Below are 22,639 nucleotides of genomic sequence, written 5' to 3'. Positions count from 1 at the left end.
TTTTCATTTTGTGTCAAAGCAAACTGACATGCAAATGTGCAAACTGTCCTTAACACTAAAAAGAGGGTACTGTTGTTGTGATGGGAAATGACCAATGACACTTGTGACAATTGAAATGAGAGGCCTTATTGTGTTGCATGCAACAGTTATGTCTACATAGTGATGTGCAGGGTTTGTGAAGATAATACCAAGAATTAAGGTGCAGTTAAACACTCCGTCCTTGTTTGACCATGTGTTAACCACACTAGTGTGTAAAAAAGAAATCCCTCCGCTTTTCTAAGTAATGCGAGCAAGCTTCTGGGAACCTAAGCTGAACCTAAGCTGACCACAATGTCATCGGTACTTACTCACTTTTGGTCCCTTCGCAGTGTTTCACAGAGGTGTTAAAACCATGCCGCTCAGTGAAGCACGCATCTATCACACATGCAGCAGGTCAACATGTTTATAGAGCAGATAGGTAACCTTCCAAATGCAAAGTGTTGACATTACTGGCACGCACTTAGAGAGACCTGAGTCACAATGGTATAACACAGTGATTCTCAATGTGGGGTTCAGGGACCCCCAGGGGCCCTTGAGTTAATATTGCATCAAAATCAGTTTAACCACTTTAATCCTATATACATCGGCTATTTGAAAATAGCAGATCTACAAGCTCGTAGATCAGCTATTTTCAAATAATCTTGAAAACGTTTGAGTATTTTCTTTTAATTTTTTGAAACAAAAGTAAATATAAATCTTGTATAGTGGTCCCTGGCACAAAATATTTCCCTATGGGGGTCGCGGCCAAATACACATTAATATTAATTTGGGGGTCCTTGATATGAAAAAGTTTGTGAGTTTCACCAGGAAGGCCTGACACATGCAGACTCCCAGTTCAACTTCCTGTTGAACAGGCGCCCAACCAGTCGCAAGTGCATTGACAGAGAACTTTCTCCGACTTCCCACTCATGAACATGGTCAATTGTGCCTTGTATACTGTTTCAGCAACACCTCCAATACAGAGCACAGGGAAGCAGCTCTGACTATGGAGCTATGTCCTCTAGAACCCATGTGTTTGACTGTGTGTCTGCCTGCCTGTCTGCTACTTTTGTCTGTCTGCCTCTCCATCAGTCTCTCCGTCAGTCAGCCTTTTTGCCTGTCCACCACTGCCTGGGTGTCTGTCTGTCTGTCTGTCTGTCTGTCTGTCTGTCTGTCTGTCTGTCTGTCTGTCTGTCTGTCTGTCTGTCTGTCTGTCTGTCTGTCTGTCTGTCTGTCTGTAAAATCTTTTTTATAGGCCAAAATGTAAAGAGGGCTGGTAGTGGCACCATGATGTCGATGTGAACGATTTGGGAAGCAGTGTCTTCCTGCTCCTTCTGCAGATGGCAGCATGCACAAAAAGTGTGATGCTGATTGGTCAAGCGGTTTGATAGATTAGCTCCCCTCTCTCTCTCTCTGACGCACATACTCTCTCACACACACACACACACACACACACACACACACACACACACACACACACACACACACACACACACACACAGTTTAGCTATTTATTTATGTCCACACACAGGGAAAGCATACAGGGGCACAAATATTTTAGGTGCAGTAAAGGTTGAATTCACATACTCATGGATATGTCCACATGGTACAACATGCATGTCATTCAGCACTCCATAGGCACAAGTAGTGGCGGCTTTGCCATATATGGCAGCAGAGACAGCACAATACTTTGCCAGCCTTTCTGCCTCGTCTTTGGGCATCCCAAGTTGTCGAAACCCTCCAACAATCAGTCCGTGGGTATGTCCTAGGCTGGATTACCAGAGGAAACAAAGTTCTTGGTCTTGCACTGCTGCTTGGTGTTAAAGCGCTCTCTGTAGTTGTTCTCATGTAGCCTGGCGTAGACAGACTATATCACTGCGTGGACATGAGTCTGGGGCATCTATGAGGAAGTCTTTTTTCCAAGGGGGCGGGATCAAAACAATGACTCTCGACGCAATTGGTTAGACCTACAAACCAACTACCAATTACAGTCTCCCATATTCGAATACTGGGCCCTGATTGGTTACCCCCGTCTTCTGGAGCAGGAAATGGATTCTCTATGGAGCGGTGCCAGACCCAAATTGCAGAGTGCATTTTTTTTTTGCACTGGCAGATTCGTCTGGTCCCAGGCTAGTTCTCATGGGCCTGGAAGTCCACCTATTGCTATTCCGACAGCGGACGGACATACCACTGGAGGGCCGCTGGGTCTATTGCCTCTCTTCCCGGTAGCTGTTCACGGGAGGGAGGGGCCGTCGGCTGTTGGTATATTCCACCGGTGAGTAGTGCCTTCTTGTATGCAAGCTATAGTCCACAGAAGTTGCAAATCCATCCACTGCACCTACAGTACTACATTGACGATGGTACTGTAGTTACAATGGGGCAGTTTAACGTCATGCCCAGGACACACACACACACACACACACACACACACACACACACACACACACACACACACACACACACACACACACACACACACACACACACACACACACACACACACTCACACATACTATAGTCACACATACACAGACAGTTGCAAAATAATCTCAGTCCCAGGCCTTCCGCCTGGTGGAGATAATAATGTGACGACAGGTAGAGGAAATCTACAGCCAAGAAGATCTTGTGAAGCCAACTTCACAAGACTTCCCAGCCAATACTCACACAAAACCTTGAACAGATATAAACTTTAAAAGGTCAAATGCAAATTAGCAGCCCATTGTAAAACTTTATAGCAGAACTGTAAAAGTCTATCAAATGGCATGTTAAACTACAGTCAGCGACATTCCTTCAACAATGCAGGCCCATGTTCTAGTACATATTTGTTCACCTCCCTATATACGTACAGTACTTTCCCCTTCATACTGTATGTGTCCTGGTTAAGTTTCTGATAGCCTATGTTATTCTAGCACAAAATTCAGTGAATCTATTAATCATGAGACACTGCATCCCCCAAATGGTATATTCTTTAATTAAGCAGTTCTGCCCTGTTCGCTCTCCCTGTATTTACCTGTCTGTGAATCTTTAGAATGACCTTTTTCTGTCTCTCTTCGTGACTCTGTGCCTCTGTGACTATATGACATCAACCATATCCAACCCATTCAACTGGCCTAATGCACATCATGGTAATAACTGTTATTTTGAGAAGATCTCCAACTGAATGTTATAAACTGGAAATTTGTGTTATTTATTATGACTATCGTATTTTTGTTGTGGTATATGCTTGCATGTACAGTGTGTGTGCATATGTGAGAACAAGACATCATCATGAACATGCTTTTTCACTCATTAAAAAAAAAAAAAAACGTTTTTATTGTGCCAGCACAAGGTTAATAACTTTCACGTATTATGATGCTTTACACTAACTTTACAACTACTGTAATACCACCCGCACTTCATGACTGATAGCACAGGCACATTGTGATATCAAATACTCACAACTGTGACAGTATCACTGTCACAACAAGAACCAATGCAATTCATATATCCTGTTGCATGCAGGGGTGAACCATAGGGAGTACTGGGCTTGCCTTGCATACTGTACATTGATAAACTTTGAGATTGAGACCCTTAAAAAACAGAATCTCTGAACACAGGAGTGACATCAGAAACAAAGATTTCTAAAACCCTGTAGCATTACATTTCCACCAGGCCCAACGTTGCAATTTCCTCGTTGAGGCATTGAGCGTGTCAAACTGCCACCTAGGGGTGGTGATATCAATGTTGCGAGCAAGCAGTGGTCCGAATCTCTCCCTCATACACCCCAACATCATGTTTTATACTAGCCCTAGAATGGCTGTGATATGACATACATTTCATGTATTCCAGATACACAGCTATAGATCACTTATATGCCCGCCCGGGTAGCTGAATCATTTAAAGTTGTGGCGCTGCGTGTGTACTCAATAATTAATTGCTGTGACTTGGAGTCAGATATTGTCCTCTAGTTTCATATCCTTCTGAAAGTTCTGGCAGAAAACATTTTCCACGAGTTTCAAACGGACAACATGCTCTGCCAGCGACAGGGCCCGAAATTACTGCTGGACTATGAATTTGTTTTCGGGCCCCGTATCTGGAATACATGAAATGTATGTAATATCATATCCATTCTAGGGCTAATTGTATACACACTCATGATCATTTATCTTCCAATCCATCAATGAAGCATTTCCTGTTTGTCACAATACACTTTTGGTGATTAGGGGATTTTGGTATGTGCTTGTTTATCCACATTTACTGGTAGTTAGACACCTTTCTGGCACCAAGGTCACAGTGCATGCGTCTTCCTACCTCTGACCACCACCTTAACGTTACCTTGGCACACAATAACCACCTCCATGCATGTCCTTCCGTCATTAAATTCAGACCCCTGTGTGAATCATGCTATCCACTTCCCCATTTGGAAAAGCCTCACGTAAGAGGGAAAACATGTATTATTGTTAGTTGATGGTGTCGTACATAATCACCTTGTGACCTTACTGTGGTGGGTTTTTTTTTTTTACTTAAATTTTTATCCCGCGATTTTTGTAACCCATTTTTTTTCACCCAGTGCCAATTTCCTAAGTGATCCTGGGCACTACACCAGCCCTACACCAGTATTACACCTGTCACCCCACAGTAGGGAGGCCAGGGCCGAGCTCATGCTTCCTTCAGGCATGAGAGCCAACTGACCTTCTTGTCACCTGACAGGGGGGAGTTTCCCTGGTTGGACGTAGCGCGTGGAAGGAACACGTTATTCCAACCAGTTCCCTTCCCCTCCATCAGGCGCCCCGGCTGTCATGGGGGAGGCGGTATAGTGACCAGGATTACTACATGTTTTTGTGAGGGTATTAACTACCCTAGGAGACACGGGGAGAACATGCAAACTCCACACAGAGTAGGCCCTTTCGCCAACCCCACCTAGGGTATGGGCGCTGATGACGCGGAGGAGAAGACACGCCCCCAGTGCCCACAGCGTCCCCGGCGGGAATCGAACCCAGGACCTTCTAGCTGTGAGGCGACAGCGCTACCGACTGCGCCACCGTGCCCCTTACTGTGGTGGTTTTTAAAGGGATTACGTTTTCCTGTAAATACTCTCAGTCTCCAGAGGAGGCTCCATCATCTTTGATATGACAACAACCCCCAAAAACATTATGTCCCTCTACCTCTCTGTCCTCCATTCCATTTCCTATCTTGCTAGCATCCTGTCTAAATAAAATCCAAAACTATAGCCGTTGCACCTCTTGACACCCTGCACCAACTAAAGCCTACTGTACTCGCGTTGTTAGCTAGATCTGTTCTTTTTGGTAAGCAACGCCCTCATGTGATGTACAGAAGTATGAATTAAGCTTTACCTTTGTGGCAGTGGCTCAGAAGGTATAGCGCCTGTCTGTGACCTGGAATGTTCCTGGTTTGATGTATCTTCCTGACCTTGTGTTGAGGTATCTTTGAGCAAGACACTGACTGAACCCTTAAATAATCCCAAGAGCTGGTTGGTGCCTTGCATGGTTGCCTCTGCCGTCAGTGTGTGAATGTGTGAATGTAACAAATATTGTAAAGCGCTTTAGATAAAGGAGGTAGCCTATAGAAATGCAGACCATTAACATTTACCATAAAAACTTCCTCTTGCATGGGAGTGTCATCTCTCTAGTAATCGCTCAAGACAGATAAGCACCACTGCCCTAAACATGTAATGTTGTTAGTAGGAATAAACACAGAAGCACCCGGGAGGAAGTGGACTAAGAAAGGGGAGGAGCCAAACCAAGTTCCTGTCTTTTTTTCTTTTCTTTTCTTTACCGAATGGGTTCCCAGATTGTTTCTCCTGAGACCCTCCCATGCTTGCCATGGCCCTGCCTCCAACACACAGCCCTCATTCACTGCCCACTGCCCAGCCTGCTCAGAGTGCTGTCGTGGGGCAGAGGGGCCGGACGGAAATGTCTCCATCATGAGGGTCTTCATCTCCTTTGAGGGCACCTGGGAGCCCTTTGACGTGTCTCCTGATCAGACTGTGGGGGCCATAAAGCAGATGGTCAAGGTAATAAAAACTCAAATGAGGGCTTTCAGGGACCGCTCACATCACTGTTCTGGATTGAGTTGTTTTGACAAAAAAAAAGCGTCCTTAATTTGACCGATATTCTTTTTTACATGGCAATTTGACATGGTTGCTTGAGAGACAAATGGGATTGTTAGATTGATATATTTTAAAAAATGTTTTGGGTTCATGAAAATGCATGAGTGGAAATTGTGGTGTTTGTGTGTTTATTCTGTGCGAGTAGATCGCAAATATATTGAAATTATTTTCAAATGCAATTTACATAATGTACCTTATGTCTTTGTACTTTGAGCTGCATTTAAATTTAGGCTTTATAAACGTCCACAATTTTCTTTAGGATTTCTTTCATGTGCAACTGTCAGATGACAAGCAGGTCCGACATTTCCTGGAGCTGAGCTATGCTGGTGGAGCCATGCAGGACAGCTGGACTCTGTCTGACGTGGGCATCACTGCTGGCAGTGCCATCAGATGCCTGATCAAGGTACTGATCGCAGATGCAATTCAATTCATTGTATGACATTATTTCTACATTATTTCTTTTACGGATATAAATCTGACATTCTTCAAGTAAAGTACAAGAAAAGTTATGCCTTGTCCTCTTTTTTGGAGATGTGGATTTCTCGTTCGCTATCTGTCTAGTACTGTACAGATCCATCTATAAGGGCAGAATAGACGCTGTCTCAGAGATTTGGAGATAGGGATTTTTCACAAATTTAATCTACTTAAAATAATACAATTTGAGAGAAGACATCATCGCTGTGTGTTATTAATTTTATTTATGGTATATAGGTTCCAACAGTTAGTCAATACTTGTGTAGCTATCTGCTGAAAATAGCCAATCTACTGTTTTAAATTAGGTTTTCAAACTGCCAAACATGTGCTCATTGGAATCAAAGGGCTTATTAGGCGGAGACAGAGGGCAAATGTAACAATAGAACCATGAAACTCACTATATACATGTCATCTGTGATGACCCCTTTCTGCCTGCCAAAGGACAAACTGAAATCTCATACTTCTCATTGCTTTTTCTGCCAAGATCAGTTTATGTTCCTCTTACTGTCCTTGGGTCCTCAGCAATACATCTGCCAAATGTGAAGTGTATAAGATGAGCGTTGCACGAGATATGCGAAAGCCAGCCTCTCCATCTCTCCAGCTCTGAAAATAAATGTTCTGGTTGTGATACCAATTTCATGAAATGAAATACTCTCATTTAGATTCTAATGAGGGCAAAAAGAGGCCCCAAGGGAAAGCCAGTTTAATGGGGAATGGCTTTATGACCCTTCTTTAGTTTCTACATTGACAACACATGTTGTAACTGACAATCAAACACAAGAGTGTGGTTTTACTATTGGGCCACATACCAGGCCCATCTCCAGGCAACCTTGCTCACTGTGTGTGTGTGTGTGTGTGTGTGTGTGTGTGTGTGTGTGTGTGTGTGTGTGTGTGTGTGTGTGTGTGTGTGTGTGTGTGTGTGTGTGTGTGTGTGTGTGTGTGTGTGTGTGTGTGTGTGTGTGTGTGTGTGTGTGTGTGTGTGTGTGTGTGTGTGAGAGTGTGAGGAAGGGATATTCCACTGTCTTCAAGTGTAGATTGAGTGTGTGCAATACATTACTTTAGTTTGTCCACAAGGTGGCAGCAGCACATAAAAAATACAAGAGATTGGAAGCTTCTCGCTTTTATTAGTGCCCGGAAAGCCATAACTAAGCACGACAATATTGCTCTTCCTAAGGCAGAAAGGGAACAAAAGGAAAAATATTCAATTATTCCAATCATATGGACAATTACTGTAGATACCAAACTACTGAATATAGTAATGTAACACATTCTGGAATAAAGAACATATTATCTAGAATTACAGTAGCCTATCCGTCCTCTCTAAGTTTCTTTTAATGGCCCACTTCCAAAGCTACAATTGCTATGAAATCTGTTTCATGCCTTCTATTTATGTATAGTATTGTTTGGAAAAATGTATTATAATAAATGAGGATTTTATTATTGTTGTCGTTTTTCCAGAATGAACAAAAGCCTGTGATGCATGTGTTCAATGCTGTGACAAGAGAGACCGTGCCCTTCATAGGAACTGAGTTTCTCCTGAGCACATCTGTAGCCAGACTCAAAACCATGGTCTCCCTTCAGTGCGGCCTCCCTGTCAGTGCCTTCAGACTGAGCATGGCCAGTGGAGTGCAACTCTACGACTGCAACCATTTGCATGACTACGCAATTGAAGTGGGTACGAGCCATTCTCTTTCTTTGGTTTCTCTATGGTTCATTTTGCGTTCAGCCACATTATGAAATGTTCCGTAATATTTCCAATACACTAAAGGTTTCCATTTTAAGAGCTTTTTGAAAAAGGAAGTCCCTCACAGTCACAACCCCCTTGGAAGAGGCAGAGTCAGAAATACGTCACAGGGTGATGTTGCCTCACGTCTTTGGGGCTGTTTGGAGTTGGCGTAGCGACTTCATGCATGAAACACTCACCTGGTCTGAGAAGTGTGTGTGTGTGTGTGGGGGGGGGGGGGGGGGGGGGGGGGGGCATTTCCAGTCACGTACGTTTATATTGCAGAATAAAGCTCCCCTTCTTTAAGTTCTGTTTTTGAAATCAGTGGGTTTAAATAGTGCTGGCATCATGTCTTTAAGGCTGTTTTGAGTTGGCGTACCCAATTTCATGCATGCAACACTCACCCATGGGGGTGTAACCACGGGTGGGCATAGGTAGGCCTGGGCCCATGCACCCATTTGGTTTTTCTGCCCACCCAATTATATTTTTTAATTATAACTTTATTTTATAAAAATTTTTTATGTCATATTCAGCCATTTTGATAACAGTGTATATTATTATGCTTCGCGCGACTCCCTAGGCCCAGCCTCGGCTAGCGTTCTGGCTACGCCACTGCACTCACATGGTCTGAGTAAAGGGGAATTTGTGATGATACAGAGGTTCATGCTCTGGGTGGAGTGCATACTCTATATCCGCCTGGAAGGTTGGTCAGTCTATGATGTCTGTCATCTGACATATTTAAAACGTATGACTCCTTATTTGAGCAAGGTACCTGATCCGGCCACTATTCACTTCCATCCGTTAAATATATCAAAAAGTTTACACTACATGAAAGATAAATGGAGATAATCCTTTGGTCTACTGGCAGCATGCCCAAGAAATTTGACACGGATCGATTAGTTTGCCAGATTGGCCCCGGGCACACAGACAGACAGACACACAGGAGTAACAACAACATAACCTCATACAAACCAGTTTTATCACTGCTGCCATAGCAACCCTGACATCGTCAAAATTCTCCAATCAGTGCACACCAACGTTTGAGATAAGAGCTCTTCTCAACCTATTTAAGGTGTGAAGATAATTTTTTGATACTAATGGCAACAAGACCGCAAATGCAGGACCTGTTTGAAGCATTTAGAACTCATCACTTTCAGAGTTACCCGATCGGTTTGTTGCTGAGCAAACGTTTCCGAACCAGCATCAGCTTAGCCCCTGGGTTGGGTTGAGCAGCAGATCTGATCAACCCGGGTATGGAAGATTTGATCCCCCTGATCAACAAGCTTCAAGACGCTTTCACCACCATTGGTCAGAGTTGTAATTTTGACCTTCCACAAATTGCTGTTGTCGGCGGACAGAGTGCTGGAAAAAGCTCGGTCTTGGAAAGTTTTGTTGGTAGGGACTTCCTTCCACGTGGATCAGGCATTGTTACCCGCCGACCTCTCATCCTGCAGCTGGTCAACAATAAAACAGAATATGCAGAGTTCCTGCACTGCAAAGGGAAGAAGTTTGTGGACTTCAATGATGTCCGATCAGAGATTGAGGCGGAGACGGACCGGATCACAGGCTCCAACAAGGGTATCTCTCCCATCCCCATTACCCTGAGGGTGTACTCCCCAAATGTGCTGAACCTGACCCTGATTGACCTGCCAGGGATAACCAAAGTGCCGGTCGGGGACCAGCCAGTGGACATCGAGCACCAGATCTTAGACATGCTGCTGCAGTTCATCACCAAGGAGAGCTGTCTGATCCTGGCCGTCAACCCCGCCAACAACGACCTGGCTAACTCTGACGCACTCAAGATTGCCAAGCAGGTGGACCCACATGGTCTGCGCACCATTGGTGTTATTACAAAACTAGACCTGATGGACGAAGGGACTGACGCAAAGGACATCCTACAGAATAAGGCTTTTCCACTGCGTAGAGGATACATTGGTGTAGTTAACCGTAGTCAGAAGGACATAGATGAGAGGAAGGACATTCATGCTGCACTGGCTGCAGAGAGGAAGTTCTTCCTGTCCCACCCAGTCTATAGACACATGGCTGAGCGCATGGGCACATCACACCTACAGAAGACCCTCAACCAGCAACTTATTAATCATATCCGTGACACCTTGTCCGACTTGCGCAGTAAGCTTCAGAGCCAACTCCTCTCTCTGGAGAAGCAGGTGGAGGAGTATAGGAATTTCCGTCCCGATGACCCCGCGCGCAAGACCAAGGCCTTATTGCAGATGGTGCAGTCGTTTGGCGTCGACTTTAAGACGTGTATCGAGGGCTCCAGGTACCAGGTGGACACTAACGAGCTATCGTGCGGTGCCAAGATCAACCACATCTTCCACAAGCGCTTAGCCTACGAGTTGGTTAAGATAGGTTTTAATGAGAAGGAGCTGAGGAGGGAGATAAGGAACGCCATCAAGAACGTCCATGGTGTCAGAAGTGGCTTGTTCACTCCCGACCTGGCGTTTGAGACCATTGTGAAAAAGCAGCTTGCTGAGCTGAAAACGCCCTGTCTCAAATGTATTGACATGGTCATAGAGGAACTCATAAACGCAGTCAGGCAGTGCACCAACAAGCTTAGCTCCTATCCCAGACTGAGAGAGGAAACAGAGAGAATTGTCACGACTTATGTCAGAAAGAGGGAAGGCAAGACCAAGGACCAGGTTCTGCTCCTGATTGACATTGAGCGGTCTTACATCAATACAAACCATGAGGACTTCATCGGCTTTGTTAATGCCCAGCAGAGTAACCTAGCTGCCAAGAAGAAGAGGGCCCTTCCCAATCAGGCGATCCGTAAAGGCTGGCTCACCATCAACATGAGCATCATGAAAGGAGGCCCCAAGATGTACTGGTTTGTCCTGACTGCTGAGTCCCTCTCCTGGTACAAAGATGAGGAAGAGAAAGAGATGATGTACATGTTGCACCTGGATGACTTGAAGCTACGAGACATGGTGGGGAAAGGCTTCGAGACATGGCTGAAAATCCCAAAGATGTGTTTTGTGGACAAAAAACACATGTTCGCCATTTTCAACACTGAGCAGAGAAATGTGTATAAAGATATGCATCAGGTTGAGCTGGCCTGTAATTCTGGGGAGGATGTGGACAGTTGGAAGAACTCCTTCATCAGGGCAGGAGTTTATCTTCAGGACCAGGATGAACACGATGAGAATGCCGCTGCAAACACAGTGTCTAATGACTGCAATTCCTCTCAGGACCCTCAGCTGGAGAGGCAAGTGCAGACCCTCCGCAACCTGACGGACTCATATATCGGCATCATCAACAAGTCCATCAAAGACCTCATGCCCAAAATAATCATGCACCTCATGATCAACAGCACAAAGGACTTCATCCACACAGAACTACCATCCCACCTCTATTCATATGGGGACCAGAACAGCTTGATGGAGGAGTCGGCTGACCAGGTGAAGCGCAGAGAGGAGATCCTGCACATGTACTACACCCTCAAGGAGGCACTACACATCATCAGTGACATCAGCACCACCACCATCTCCACCCCCATGCCACCACTTGTTAGCGACCACTGGACATTTGAAAAGGCCAGCTCAACCCCTCACTGCGGGCCAGTGGTTGCAGAAGCAGCCGCGCCACCGAGCTGCCCGCCTGTGGTGCACGGCCTGCCACCAGAACGGCCCCTCAACCACAGCCCAGTATTTGTGACTGCCCTCAGCCCTCCTCCTATCTTTGGCCCACCCCCTATCTCTTCTCTTCCAGGTAGTCCACCAATAATTAATCCTTTCAGCAGTGACCAGAAGCCCTTCAGTAGGACTACCCCGCCACAGAGTCCCTCCCGGCCAGCCAACATCCAGTTGTGGTGGAAGAAGTTCTTCTAAGTTTTCTGTTAATCAAGGAGCACTTCACCCATTTCAACCACTCACTCTGTGTCTCAGAGGTGGGACAGTTCAGAAACCTGCCTACCAATGACATCATCGGTGGTAATTTGGTCATTTCAAACGTCTTTTTTTATTGATGCAAGACTGGCTTCTATTTCCAGGAAGAGAAAGACTAAAACTGTGGGGAATCTGGTAACACAGAATAAAGTTTGTCCTGGACATTCTCGTAATGTACCCAATATCTTTCTCCAGAAAGGTAATACCCCAGGACATGGTTTCCTCCTTACATTTCGAACAACTTTTACCTTGCATTAATCCCATCCTAAATAACTTCACAGGGGTGTAGTAGCATCCGTGTATGATTTTGTAATGAATACATTTAATTCTAATATCTCTCGTGGCCCACCCAATATTGGATATTATACTGTGCCGCACCTCCTTGCTTATAGTATCACATTCTGAATATCTGCAAAATTAGGGAACATGTTCACATTTCTCACTTTGTGTATCCATAATATTTCTGTAAAATACTGACTCATTGTACATTGTATTTGGTAAATCAAAGAAATTCTTCTAAATTTCTGTTAAGTTTGAACACACTTTCCATAATGCTGTTCAGGCCTTAATCGATGAAGAGCAATTTTGAAAGATGGAAAATAATCGCTCACTCGATAGTGTAGATAATGCTAGCCCCACAATTTAACCAACCTTATGCCCATATATGGAGTGGACATGCCATGGGCTTATACTGCTGACATCAGGGTACTCCATATATGGGTATACAAGGGACAAGGACAGACAAATACAGAAATCTCCTTATATGGGCATAAACTCAGACAGACAGATACAGAGATCTTCATAACATAACCACCATTGCCACGTCACTCTGACATAACCATGAACAAACCACGGCCACATCACTATGACAACATAATCATAAACTAGAAACAAAAGTTATTCGAAATTTCTATGCAACCTTGTGTTCAAGAGGTAGGGTGAAATGAATGTATTGTTTTAACCACTTACCCAAGATCGTACGGTACAGTCGAGACCTAGCTCATAGCTCAGTGAAATGTTATGGACCCAAAATAGTGTCACTACAAAGTACCACCAATCGACTGCAAATGGCTTGAAACGTGCTTCTAACTGTTTTTTGGGTGGTCAATTTTGGTGGTCAATAAAATAAAAAAGCATCTAAGAAAAAAAGAAAGAATTTTTTTTTTAACAATTACTCAAAGGGTAAGTGCTTGTTTCACCCACTTCAGGCGGTCTGAGGCAAAAACTGAGTCAGATGTATTTGTTCGCAGACCCCCACGTAGGCGAAGTTTCGGAGCGTTTTGGCACTTTTTTAAAAACATGGGTTTCAATGGGGAACAAATGGAGATCTCTGTATCTGTCAGTCCTTGTCTTTGTTATGCCCATATATGGAGATCCCCGATGTCTGTTTAAAGCCCAGCCAATAGGAAGACAGAGGGGGCGGGGCTTCAGCAATAAAGTCGAAGTCCATCAGATGTCCAGTGGGACATCTGGCCAATGAGAGGAGAGATGGGAAAGCTCGGTTTCACAGAGCAACTCGTTGTGAGCTTGTAGATCGGCAATTTTCGCGCGTGTGTGTGTGTGTGTGTGTGTGTGTGTGTCTGTGTGTGTGTGTGTGTGTGTGTGTGTGTGCAGATATAGTGGAGTTGGCAAATCCTTAAAGACCCCTGGGGGTCCTCGAACTGCACTTTGAAAACCAATGATGGGTCCGGGGACCCCCGGAACTTTGATAACCACTGGGACGAGAGAGGAGAGGAGAGGAGAGGAGAGGAGAGGAGAGAGAGGGTTACGCTGTTTTCCGCGTATTATGTCGCCATGGTAATGCGTAACGGCAAGAAAAGTAATCGCCAACTTGTCCCGGCCAAGCCGCATGTTTTGATATATATTGCCGGGACTGTGTCAACCGTGCGGGAGGAGTAACACTTTTGTCTTCTCTTGGGGCCAAAAGGGGGCGTGGTTACGTAGATTTTTTTTTGCGTACACAAATCAGTCAGCTCCATATATGGGCCCAAAAGGGGGTATGCCCATATATGGGCATGATGACTTCAGCAATCTTCATGGGCATGAAAGGGACAAGGACTGACAGATACAGATATCCGGTTTTCTAGAGCTACAGATCCTACTGCTATGCCATATATGGTCATGTGCATCTATGGAACCAACTGACTTCAAACTCGGCGCGCGCAGCGGAAAGGACTCGAGGGAGTGCGATGCCCGCTGTAGAGTAGTTGAGTTGTCCAGAACCGCCGATCTAACCAATATTCCCCATATATGGGCATTCCAATATATGGGCATATACTGATGACATCGGGATCTCCATATATGGGCATAACAAAGACAAGGACTGACAGATACAGAGATCTCCATATATGGGCATAAAAGGGACACAGGTAGACAGACAGAAACAGACATCTCCATATATGGGCACAAAAGGGACACAGACAGACAGTTACAACGGGTATCTGACAAAGCCCCCGACACTATGACTGAGACATATTGGTCGGTTCGGTGGTGCGACATAGATGCAGAACCTCTAGTGGGAATATGGGCACAAAAGGGACACAGAGAGATGGGTACAACCAACAACGGGTACAGGGGTTAGGGCATTCTTTCTTAGCCTGGCATTGGCCAGACTGATAACGTGGATTCACTCTCACGTTCCTCCCCAGAATCAGTCTGGACTTCGGCCCATAGGGAGCGAGTATGAGAAATCAGAAAATGATCGGGCCAATCAGTGACTGTGTTTCAACTGCTGTCCATACTACAGTGAAAAGCATCAAAATCTTTTTCTGATTTCTCATACTCGCTCCCTATGGGCCGAAGTCCAGACTGATACCGGGGAGGAACGTGAGAGTGAATCCACGTTATCAGTCTGGCCAATGCCAGGCTAATGCTTTCCCACTTTGCATCCTTCCCGACTTGTATCTGTCTAGTTAAATTGTGGGGCTACCATCATCTGCAGAGTGAGTAATTATTTTCCAAGACATATTTAACATAATTAGATTAGATTGTTTAGATACACAAGTAACATTATAGTGGTGCTGAAAATGTACTGATGGTTTACAATCGTTACTGACATAAACTCAACGTGGAAACTGCAGGAAAATAGAGTGAGAAATACATACACATACAATACAATACAAGTTAGTTATCATAAATAACCATCAATAGACCGAATAAGTCATATTGTGCAAAGGCAAACACACATTCATGTCAAAACATGCAGATCAAAACTTCAAATAGCACAATGAAATAGAGTTAACGTTTTCCCACCCACACATACATGCATACATGCATACATGCATGCATGCATGCATGCATACATGCATACATGCATACATACATACATAAAATTCGTAGACATAATGTCTAAAGTAGCCGGCTGGAACTCCATATTTGGGCATACACACAAACACTGTTGATAACTGAGTACGATTGATCTCTGCTACCATAGCAACCCTGACATCATCAAAATACTCTGTCCAATCAGTGTGCAACTGTGACATCACATTTTGAGGGTCAGCCTTTTTAAGGAGATGCCTTTGGAGTTACCTCCAGTTTGATCTGGATAGATAAACATAGATTGTTTAGCAGCAGGTCTAACCCAGGAAACAAAGCCAAATGGGGAACCCGGGGATGAAAGACTTGATCCCCCTGATAAACAAGCTTCAAGACGCTTTCACCACCATTGGCCAGAGTTGTAATTTTGACCTTCCGCAAATTGCTGTTATCGGCGGACAGAGTGCTGGAAAAAGCTCAGTCTTGGAAAGTTTTGTTGGTAGGGACTTCCTTCCACGTGGATCAGGCATTGTTACCCGCCGACCTCTCATCCTGCAGCTGGTCAACAATAAAACAGAATATGCAGAGTTCCTGCACTGCAAAGGGAAGAAGTTTGTGGATTTCAATGAGGTCCTATCAGAGATTGAGGCGGAGACGGACCGGATCACAGGCTCCAACAAGGGTATCTCTCCCATCCCCATTAACCTGAGGGTGTACTCCCCAAACGTGCTGAACCTGACCTTGGTTGACCTTCCAGGGATGATCAAGGTGCCAGTCGGGGACCAGCCCGTGGACATCGAGTGCCAGATTTGGGACATGCTGCTGCAGTTCATCACTAAGGACAGCTGTCTGATCCTGGCCGTTACTCCCGCCAACAGCGACCTGGCTAACTCTGACGCACTCAAGATCGCCAAGGAGGTGGACCCACATGGTCTGCGCACCATTGGTGTTATTACAAAACTAGACCTGATGGACGAAGGGACGGACGCAAAGGACATCCTAGAGAATAAGGCTTTTCCACTGCGTAGAGGATACATTGGCGTGGTAAACCGAAGTCAGAAGAACATAGATGAGAGGAAGGACATTCATGCTGCACTGACTGCAGAGAGGAAGTTCTTCCTATCCCACACAGTCTATAGACACATGGCTGAGCGCATGGGCACACCGCACCTACAGAAGACCCTCAACCAGCAACTTATTAATCACATCCACGACACTTTGCCCGGCCTGCGCAATAAGCTTCAGAGCCAACTCCTCTCTCTGGAGAAGGAGGTGGAGGAGTACAAGAACCTCCTCCCTGATGACCCCACACACAAGACCAAGGCCTTATTGCAGATGGTGCAGCAGTTTAGCGTAGACTTTAAGACGTGCATCGAGGGCTCTGGATACCAGGTGGTGGACACTAACGAGCTATCAGGCGGTGCCAAGATCAACCGCATCTTCCACGAGCGCTTAAGCCATGAGCTGCTTAATACCATTTCTAATGAGAAGGAGCTGAGGAGGGAGATCAAGAATGCCATTAGGAACGTCCGTGGTGTCAGAGGTGGCCTGTTCATTCCCGACCTGGCGTTTGAGACCATTGTGAAAAAGCAGATTGCTGAGCTGAAAACGCCCTGTCTCAAATGTATCGACATGGTCATAGAGGAGCTCATCAACACAGTCAAACAGTGCACCAAAAAGCTTGGCTTCTACCCCAGACTGCAGGAGGAAGCAGAGATAAGTATCACAACTTATGTTAGAGAGAGGGAAGGCAAGACCAAGGATCAGGTTCTCCTCCTGATTGACATTGAGCAGTCCTACATCAACACAAACCACGAGGACTTCATTGGCTTCTCTAATGCCCAGCAGAGGAGCACATCTGCGAACAAGAAGAGGGCCATTCCCAATCAAGTGATCCGTAAAGGCTGGCTCACCATCAACATCAAATTCATGAAAGGAGGCTCCAAGATGTACTGGTTTATCTTGACTGCTGAGTCCCTCTCCTGGTACAAAAATGAGGAGGAGAAAGAGATGATATACATGTTGCCCCTGGATAACTTGAAGCTACGAGACGTGGAGAAAGGCTTCATGTCCACAAAGCACAACTTTGCCATTTTTAACACTGAGCAGAAGAATGTGTATAAAGATCTGAGTCAGATTGAGCTGGCCTGTGATTCGGAGGAGGATGTGGACAGTTGGAAGGCCTCTTTCCTCAGGGCAGGGGTTGATCAGACGGACCAGGATGAAAATGATGAGAGTGCAGACACAGTGTATAATGACCGCAATTCCTCTAAGGACCCTCAGCTGGAGAGGCAGGTGGAGACCATCCGCAATCTGGTGGAATCGTACATCAGCATCGTCAAGAAGTCCATCAAAGACCTCATGCCCAAGATCATCATGCACCTCATGATCACCAGCACAAAGGACTTCATCCATACAGAGTTACCATCCTACCTCTATTCATCTGGGGACCTGAACAGACTGATGGAGGTGTCGAGTGACCAGGCTCAGCGCAGAGTGGAGATGATACGCATGTACCACGCCCTCAAAGAGGCACTCTACATCATCAGTGACATAAGCACCACCACCAACTCCACCCCCATGCCACTGCCAGTCAGCGACATCTGGCTCAAAAAGGCCAGCCCAACCCCTGAGCACAGGTTTGTTGTAACAGAAGAAGCTGAAGGTTCACCAACAAAAGCCCTTAACAACGGCCAGGACCCCTTCAGTGCCCCACCACCGATTCCCTCCCGGTCAGCCCACGTTCCCCCTAGCTTACCCAGCCGAAGACCACCTGTTCCTCCGCAACCGTTATGATCCTTGTAGAGCCTACTAGACTAGACCTATGGCCAGGACTATACCCTTGTGTGTGTGTGTGTGTGTGTGTGTGTGTGTGTGTGTGTGTGTGTGTGTGTGTGTGTGTGTGTGTGTGTGTGTGTGTGTGTGTGTGTGTGTGTGTGTGTGTGTGTGTGTGCGCGCACGTACGTACGTGTGCTTGTGCTCGCTTGTCTGTACGTGTGCGCATTTGTGAGAGAGAAAGATTGTGTAAACATTCGTGTGTGCGGGTGCGCGTCTGTGTGCATGCACAATAGGGTTGGGGGGCCTATTATGTTTTAGCCATGATCTGCGGCATCCAACCTACTCAAGTGATGTTAATAGGCTGCTAATATGTATACTTTCAATGTACAAATTATTTATTTTTTGATGTTATACTGTTTAGACTGATGATAGGTTCTAGGTTACCTATGATCCTAGATTACTATTTCTTTGCATTTGATGTATTATCTACAGTATGTATCACACATACTGTAGGACCACAATGGAAACAAGTCCTCAGGACTTTTTTGTGTTATCCTTTTAGCTCAAATGTCTGACTGTACCTTGTACTGTTTACATTTCTGTCTGATACAGTATTCAATCAATCAACCTTGTGTTTACCTTGCTCTGGATTAAGAGTGTCTACTAAATGCCTAAATTGTAAATTTTTGTATATATTTAAGTTTTTAGTCTCCACCAGGTGGCATCAGTCCACATGCAAAAGAAAGGAAACTCTAATCACTTGTACACTGTGGCCCCTGGCCAGTCTAGCTACTGTGTGACATCTGTCATTTATGATCTATGAATTACATGGGCAACTGGTGGCTCCCACCTTCATTTAATGCGATCCATGGGTCAATAATATGATGATATATTATTGATTTCAGCTGTTACAATTCCAAACATGCAAGTTTAAATTGCCACAGTACATTGTATTAAATTGTATTGTATTTTGTTTGTTTTCAATGCATTTGTATTTAAGTTCCTAAAGTTAATATAAGTATTACTAAGTGCATTTGAAATGTAATAAAACACTGAATTTTTACAACAAATAATACTTGTTAATATCCCTTTATTATTACATTTGTGACTATTATAGTGATTGGGGGGCTTACAGTACTAGAGGTGCGGCCCAAACAACTACGTCACCGTTCCGACTGACATGCCCATATATGGAAATCTCTGTATTTTTATGCCCATATATGGAGATCCCTGATGTCATCAATATATGGGCATGGTGATATGCCCATATGTGGAGATCTCTGTATCTGTCAGTCCTTGTCCCTTGTATGCCTATATACTGTATGGAGATCTCTGTATCTGTCAGTCCTTGTCCATTTTATGCCCATATATGGAGATCACTGAGGTCATCAGTGAATGCCCATATATGGAGATCTCTGTATCTGTCAGTCCATGTCCCTTTTATGCACATAACCTCATCTAAACTGAGATTAGTTTAGGTTACTGTCAGTGGGCCAATTTAGTACCTCAACACATTTGTTTTGAAATATATTTTAATTTAATATGACATCATCAATACACCAGAAATAATATATAAACCTTATTACGGCATGGGTCTGAGCTAGTCTTGCCTTCTCACTACAAATTCAATCATGAAAAGCACAGAACAGAATGCATTAATGTCCTGCCGTTTCTCCATATTGGGAAAGACTACGTCATCATCAATATGATGTTAGAGATACACATGGGAGGAGGGGAGACCTTTGTTAATCCTGCAGGGTTTCAGCTTCACCCAGCTGATGGCTGCTCACTTGGTCATGATGAGTGCTCAGCCCTGACATTACTGGACCCTGTCTTGTTTAAGCAATGTTACAAGCTGGTGTTGGATATAGGAGTGGGTGGATTTTCACAAAGCTTGGGAATGATCAGTAGGTTTGCTTTGAAGATATGAAACAACAACAGTTTAATGCAACTTTAACGCGTTGGCATTTCAGTCTGAAGCTGTGCTGGTGTATTGTTGCATGTCTGCAGCTGGAGGGATAAGTGCTTTGTAATTGGCTAGTAGTGTAGGTCCCATACGCGGGATGAACAGCTTGCGCCCGATTGGCTAATTCCAGTCCATAGCCTTTTGGAAGGATTGCTCTGTGATTCTACATTGTTACATTTTACATACCTGTCAAAGTTTTGTACTGTCGTAGATGGCCTAGTATTATTCTTTTCTATACAGTATTTTCTACATTACACAGATGTTTATTTTTTTATCAGATAGAGATGAATGAGGTGCCTTGATACTTTTCTGTCGAAATTCGCCTGCGACCTGATAACCGAAGAGCAGCAGCTTGATATATGGTCCTACAGTATATATAGGACCACAAAGTCCCCAGGACTTTTTTGTGTTATCCTTTTAGCCTAAATGTCTGACTGTATACTGTGCTGTTTACATTTCTGACAACGGTAATAAAGTATTCAATCAATCAATCAATCAATCAATCAATCAATCAATGACACATGGAAAAACACTCATTTATCATTTACTACTTTGAACCTAGGGACCACTATTCGTCTGGACACATGGGATGGGTGGGTTGAGTTTCTTCAAGGATGCTTTCTGGGACACAGACAGACAGTCCAGAGTCACCTATCTGAAGAGAAGCCAGTTATGAGGTCAGACCCCCCCCAACCCCCCCCCCCCCCATCTGGCAATACAGTGATTATTTTATCAGTCTTCAGGTCTTAATTGAGTTAATTCTATCTAGAGGGAATCCATTTATATTATAGCCTTTCTAACTCAATACTGTTTTGACAATGATTTTCCAATGTTCCAGGTTTCAGCAGCAGGTGGCACTATACATCGCTGCCTTTCAAGGACATCTGGATCTGGCCAGCTGGCTACTGCAGCGAGGGTTGTATGCACAGCAGCCTGTGGGGGTTCACCCATACCGCCAGTGGTGCCATGAAACAGCCCACCCAGACAGCGCTAAGTGTCCCATCCATGCTGCCGCTGAGCAAGGTCAGCTCCTCGTCCTCAAGCTCTTCGTCAGCAACAACCTTTTGACCCTGGCCTGTCGGAACCCAGAAGGTTGCGACCCTTTGCGGATTGCCATCAGACACAGTCACAGGGAGTGCGTGCGCTACTTGGGCACCAAACTGTGCTCGGTAGTGTCTTTGCCACATATGTCCATGCCTGTGCGTATCTACGTCCAGGTAAAACGCTGGGTGAAGCTGGGGCAGAAGAAGGCAGCCGCGAAGCAATGCCGAGGAACCGGAGCTCCCCTCAAAGCCAGGGTGGGAGATACGGTGCTGGTTGATGGCTACACCCAGCCTAAGATGTCCTCAAAACCCAGGAGGGGCAAAGGTAAAGCAGGCAGAGGGGTCCGAACAAAACCACTGCGACCTTTGCCCACCATTGGCCACGCCCCTAGGCTGAACCATCTGCCTTGCAAACAGGCCACACAGGGGGGACCGCAGCAACTGCCCCGTCTGTGTGTTGCGGATGATGTAAAGAAACTGAAGACACTGAGGCATGTTGGAAGTAACACTAGAGAGAAAGGCCTGTCAACTGTAACCAATGATGAGAACAAGAGCAGCCAATGGAGGAGCAGAGTCCCGCTCCCTCCCATCTCCCGGAACACCAATCCCAGGCATTTGTTTATGTTTTCATCCCCAAGCTCCTCCCACATGCTAACGGAGTCTTTAGAAGAATCCTTCACTCACCACTTGGGTCGAACCCCAAGAGAGAATGCCATGTACTGCTTGGCTATGGCTAGGTCAGGTTTTGTTATGAAAAATAAGTTATGGCAGTTATTTTATTCATTGTAATAATTTACATTCATTTGAATGCACTTATTGTATTACTTTCCTTTTACACTTGCACTTTTTACAATCTAATGTCTGATATAAATTAACTGAACCATTTCTGTATTTTTTCTATGATGAAGTGTATTCACAGAGAGACCATGGCTACAACAGCTGGATGTGGCTCGGATGCTGGCCAGGAAGAGTTTCCAGAACATGACCTATGGATCTTGAGAGGCTTTGGGGCCTGGAATAGCAAGTGAAGTCCCCCCACCTCACACTGCCATTTATCATAAGGGTTACCAATTGTCATATAGGCTTCTCGCTTCTACTAGTTACCATTTATCATACCAGCAGTGTCTACCATTTATCATATCAGTTTGACAGCAATGTGACTTACATTCACTGCCTGGTAAACTGTTGACAAAGAAGAATCCTTCAGCTGAGTTGTTTATCTCAGTACTACTCTCCTTCTATATTCTTTATCCTCTGTCTGTCTGTCTGTCTGTCTGTCTGTCTGTCTGTCTGTCTGTCTGTCTGTCTGTCTGTCTGTCTGTCTGTCTGTCTGTCTGTCTAGCATCAACCAATGTCAACCATTTA

General features: G+C 45.0%; 3 protein-coding genes across 3 annotated transcripts; all 3 read left to right on the top strand.

Moving 5' to 3' along the window:
• Window positions 1-5,941: 5,941 nt before the first annotated feature.
• LOC308086940 (protein ANKUB1-like) lies at window positions 5,942-22,273 on the top strand (the record flags this gene model as incomplete). Its single annotated transcript, XM_080430583.1, has 6 exons — window positions 5,942-6,031; window positions 6,387-6,530; window positions 8,060-8,276; window positions 20,794-20,908; window positions 21,070-22,011; window positions 22,183-22,273. 6 exons carry the CDS (start codon window positions 5,942-5,944, stop codon window positions 22,271-22,273), a joined length of 1,599 nt encoding a protein of 532 aa, XP_080286709.1.
• LOC308086368 (dynamin-2-like) lies at window positions 9,578-12,172 on the top strand (the record flags this gene model as incomplete). Its single annotated transcript, XM_080429889.1, has 1 exon — window positions 9,578-12,172. The coding sequence occupies one exon, from the start codon at window positions 9,578-9,580 to the stop codon at window positions 12,170-12,172; it is 2,595 nt and encodes an 864-aa protein (XP_080286015.1).
• Window positions 15,830-18,283, top strand: LOC308086367 (dynamin-2-like; the record flags this gene model as incomplete). The annotated part of the gene is made up of 1 exon (XM_080429888.1): window positions 15,830-18,283. The coding sequence occupies one exon, from the start codon at window positions 15,830-15,832 to the stop codon at window positions 18,281-18,283; it is 2,454 nt and encodes an 817-aa protein (XP_080286014.1).
• Window positions 22,274-22,639: the final 366 nt, after the last annotated feature.

This window comes from Gymnoscopelus braueri (genome assembly GCF_963280865.1).
Source record: "Gymnoscopelus braueri genome assembly, chromosome: 6".
In the NCBI taxonomy this organism is placed as follows: domain Eukaryota; kingdom Metazoa; phylum Chordata; class Actinopteri; order Myctophiformes; family Myctophidae; genus Gymnoscopelus; species Gymnoscopelus braueri.
The sequence above is the reverse complement of the archived record's forward strand: the minus strand, read 5'-3'. Positions and strand labels throughout refer to the sequence as shown.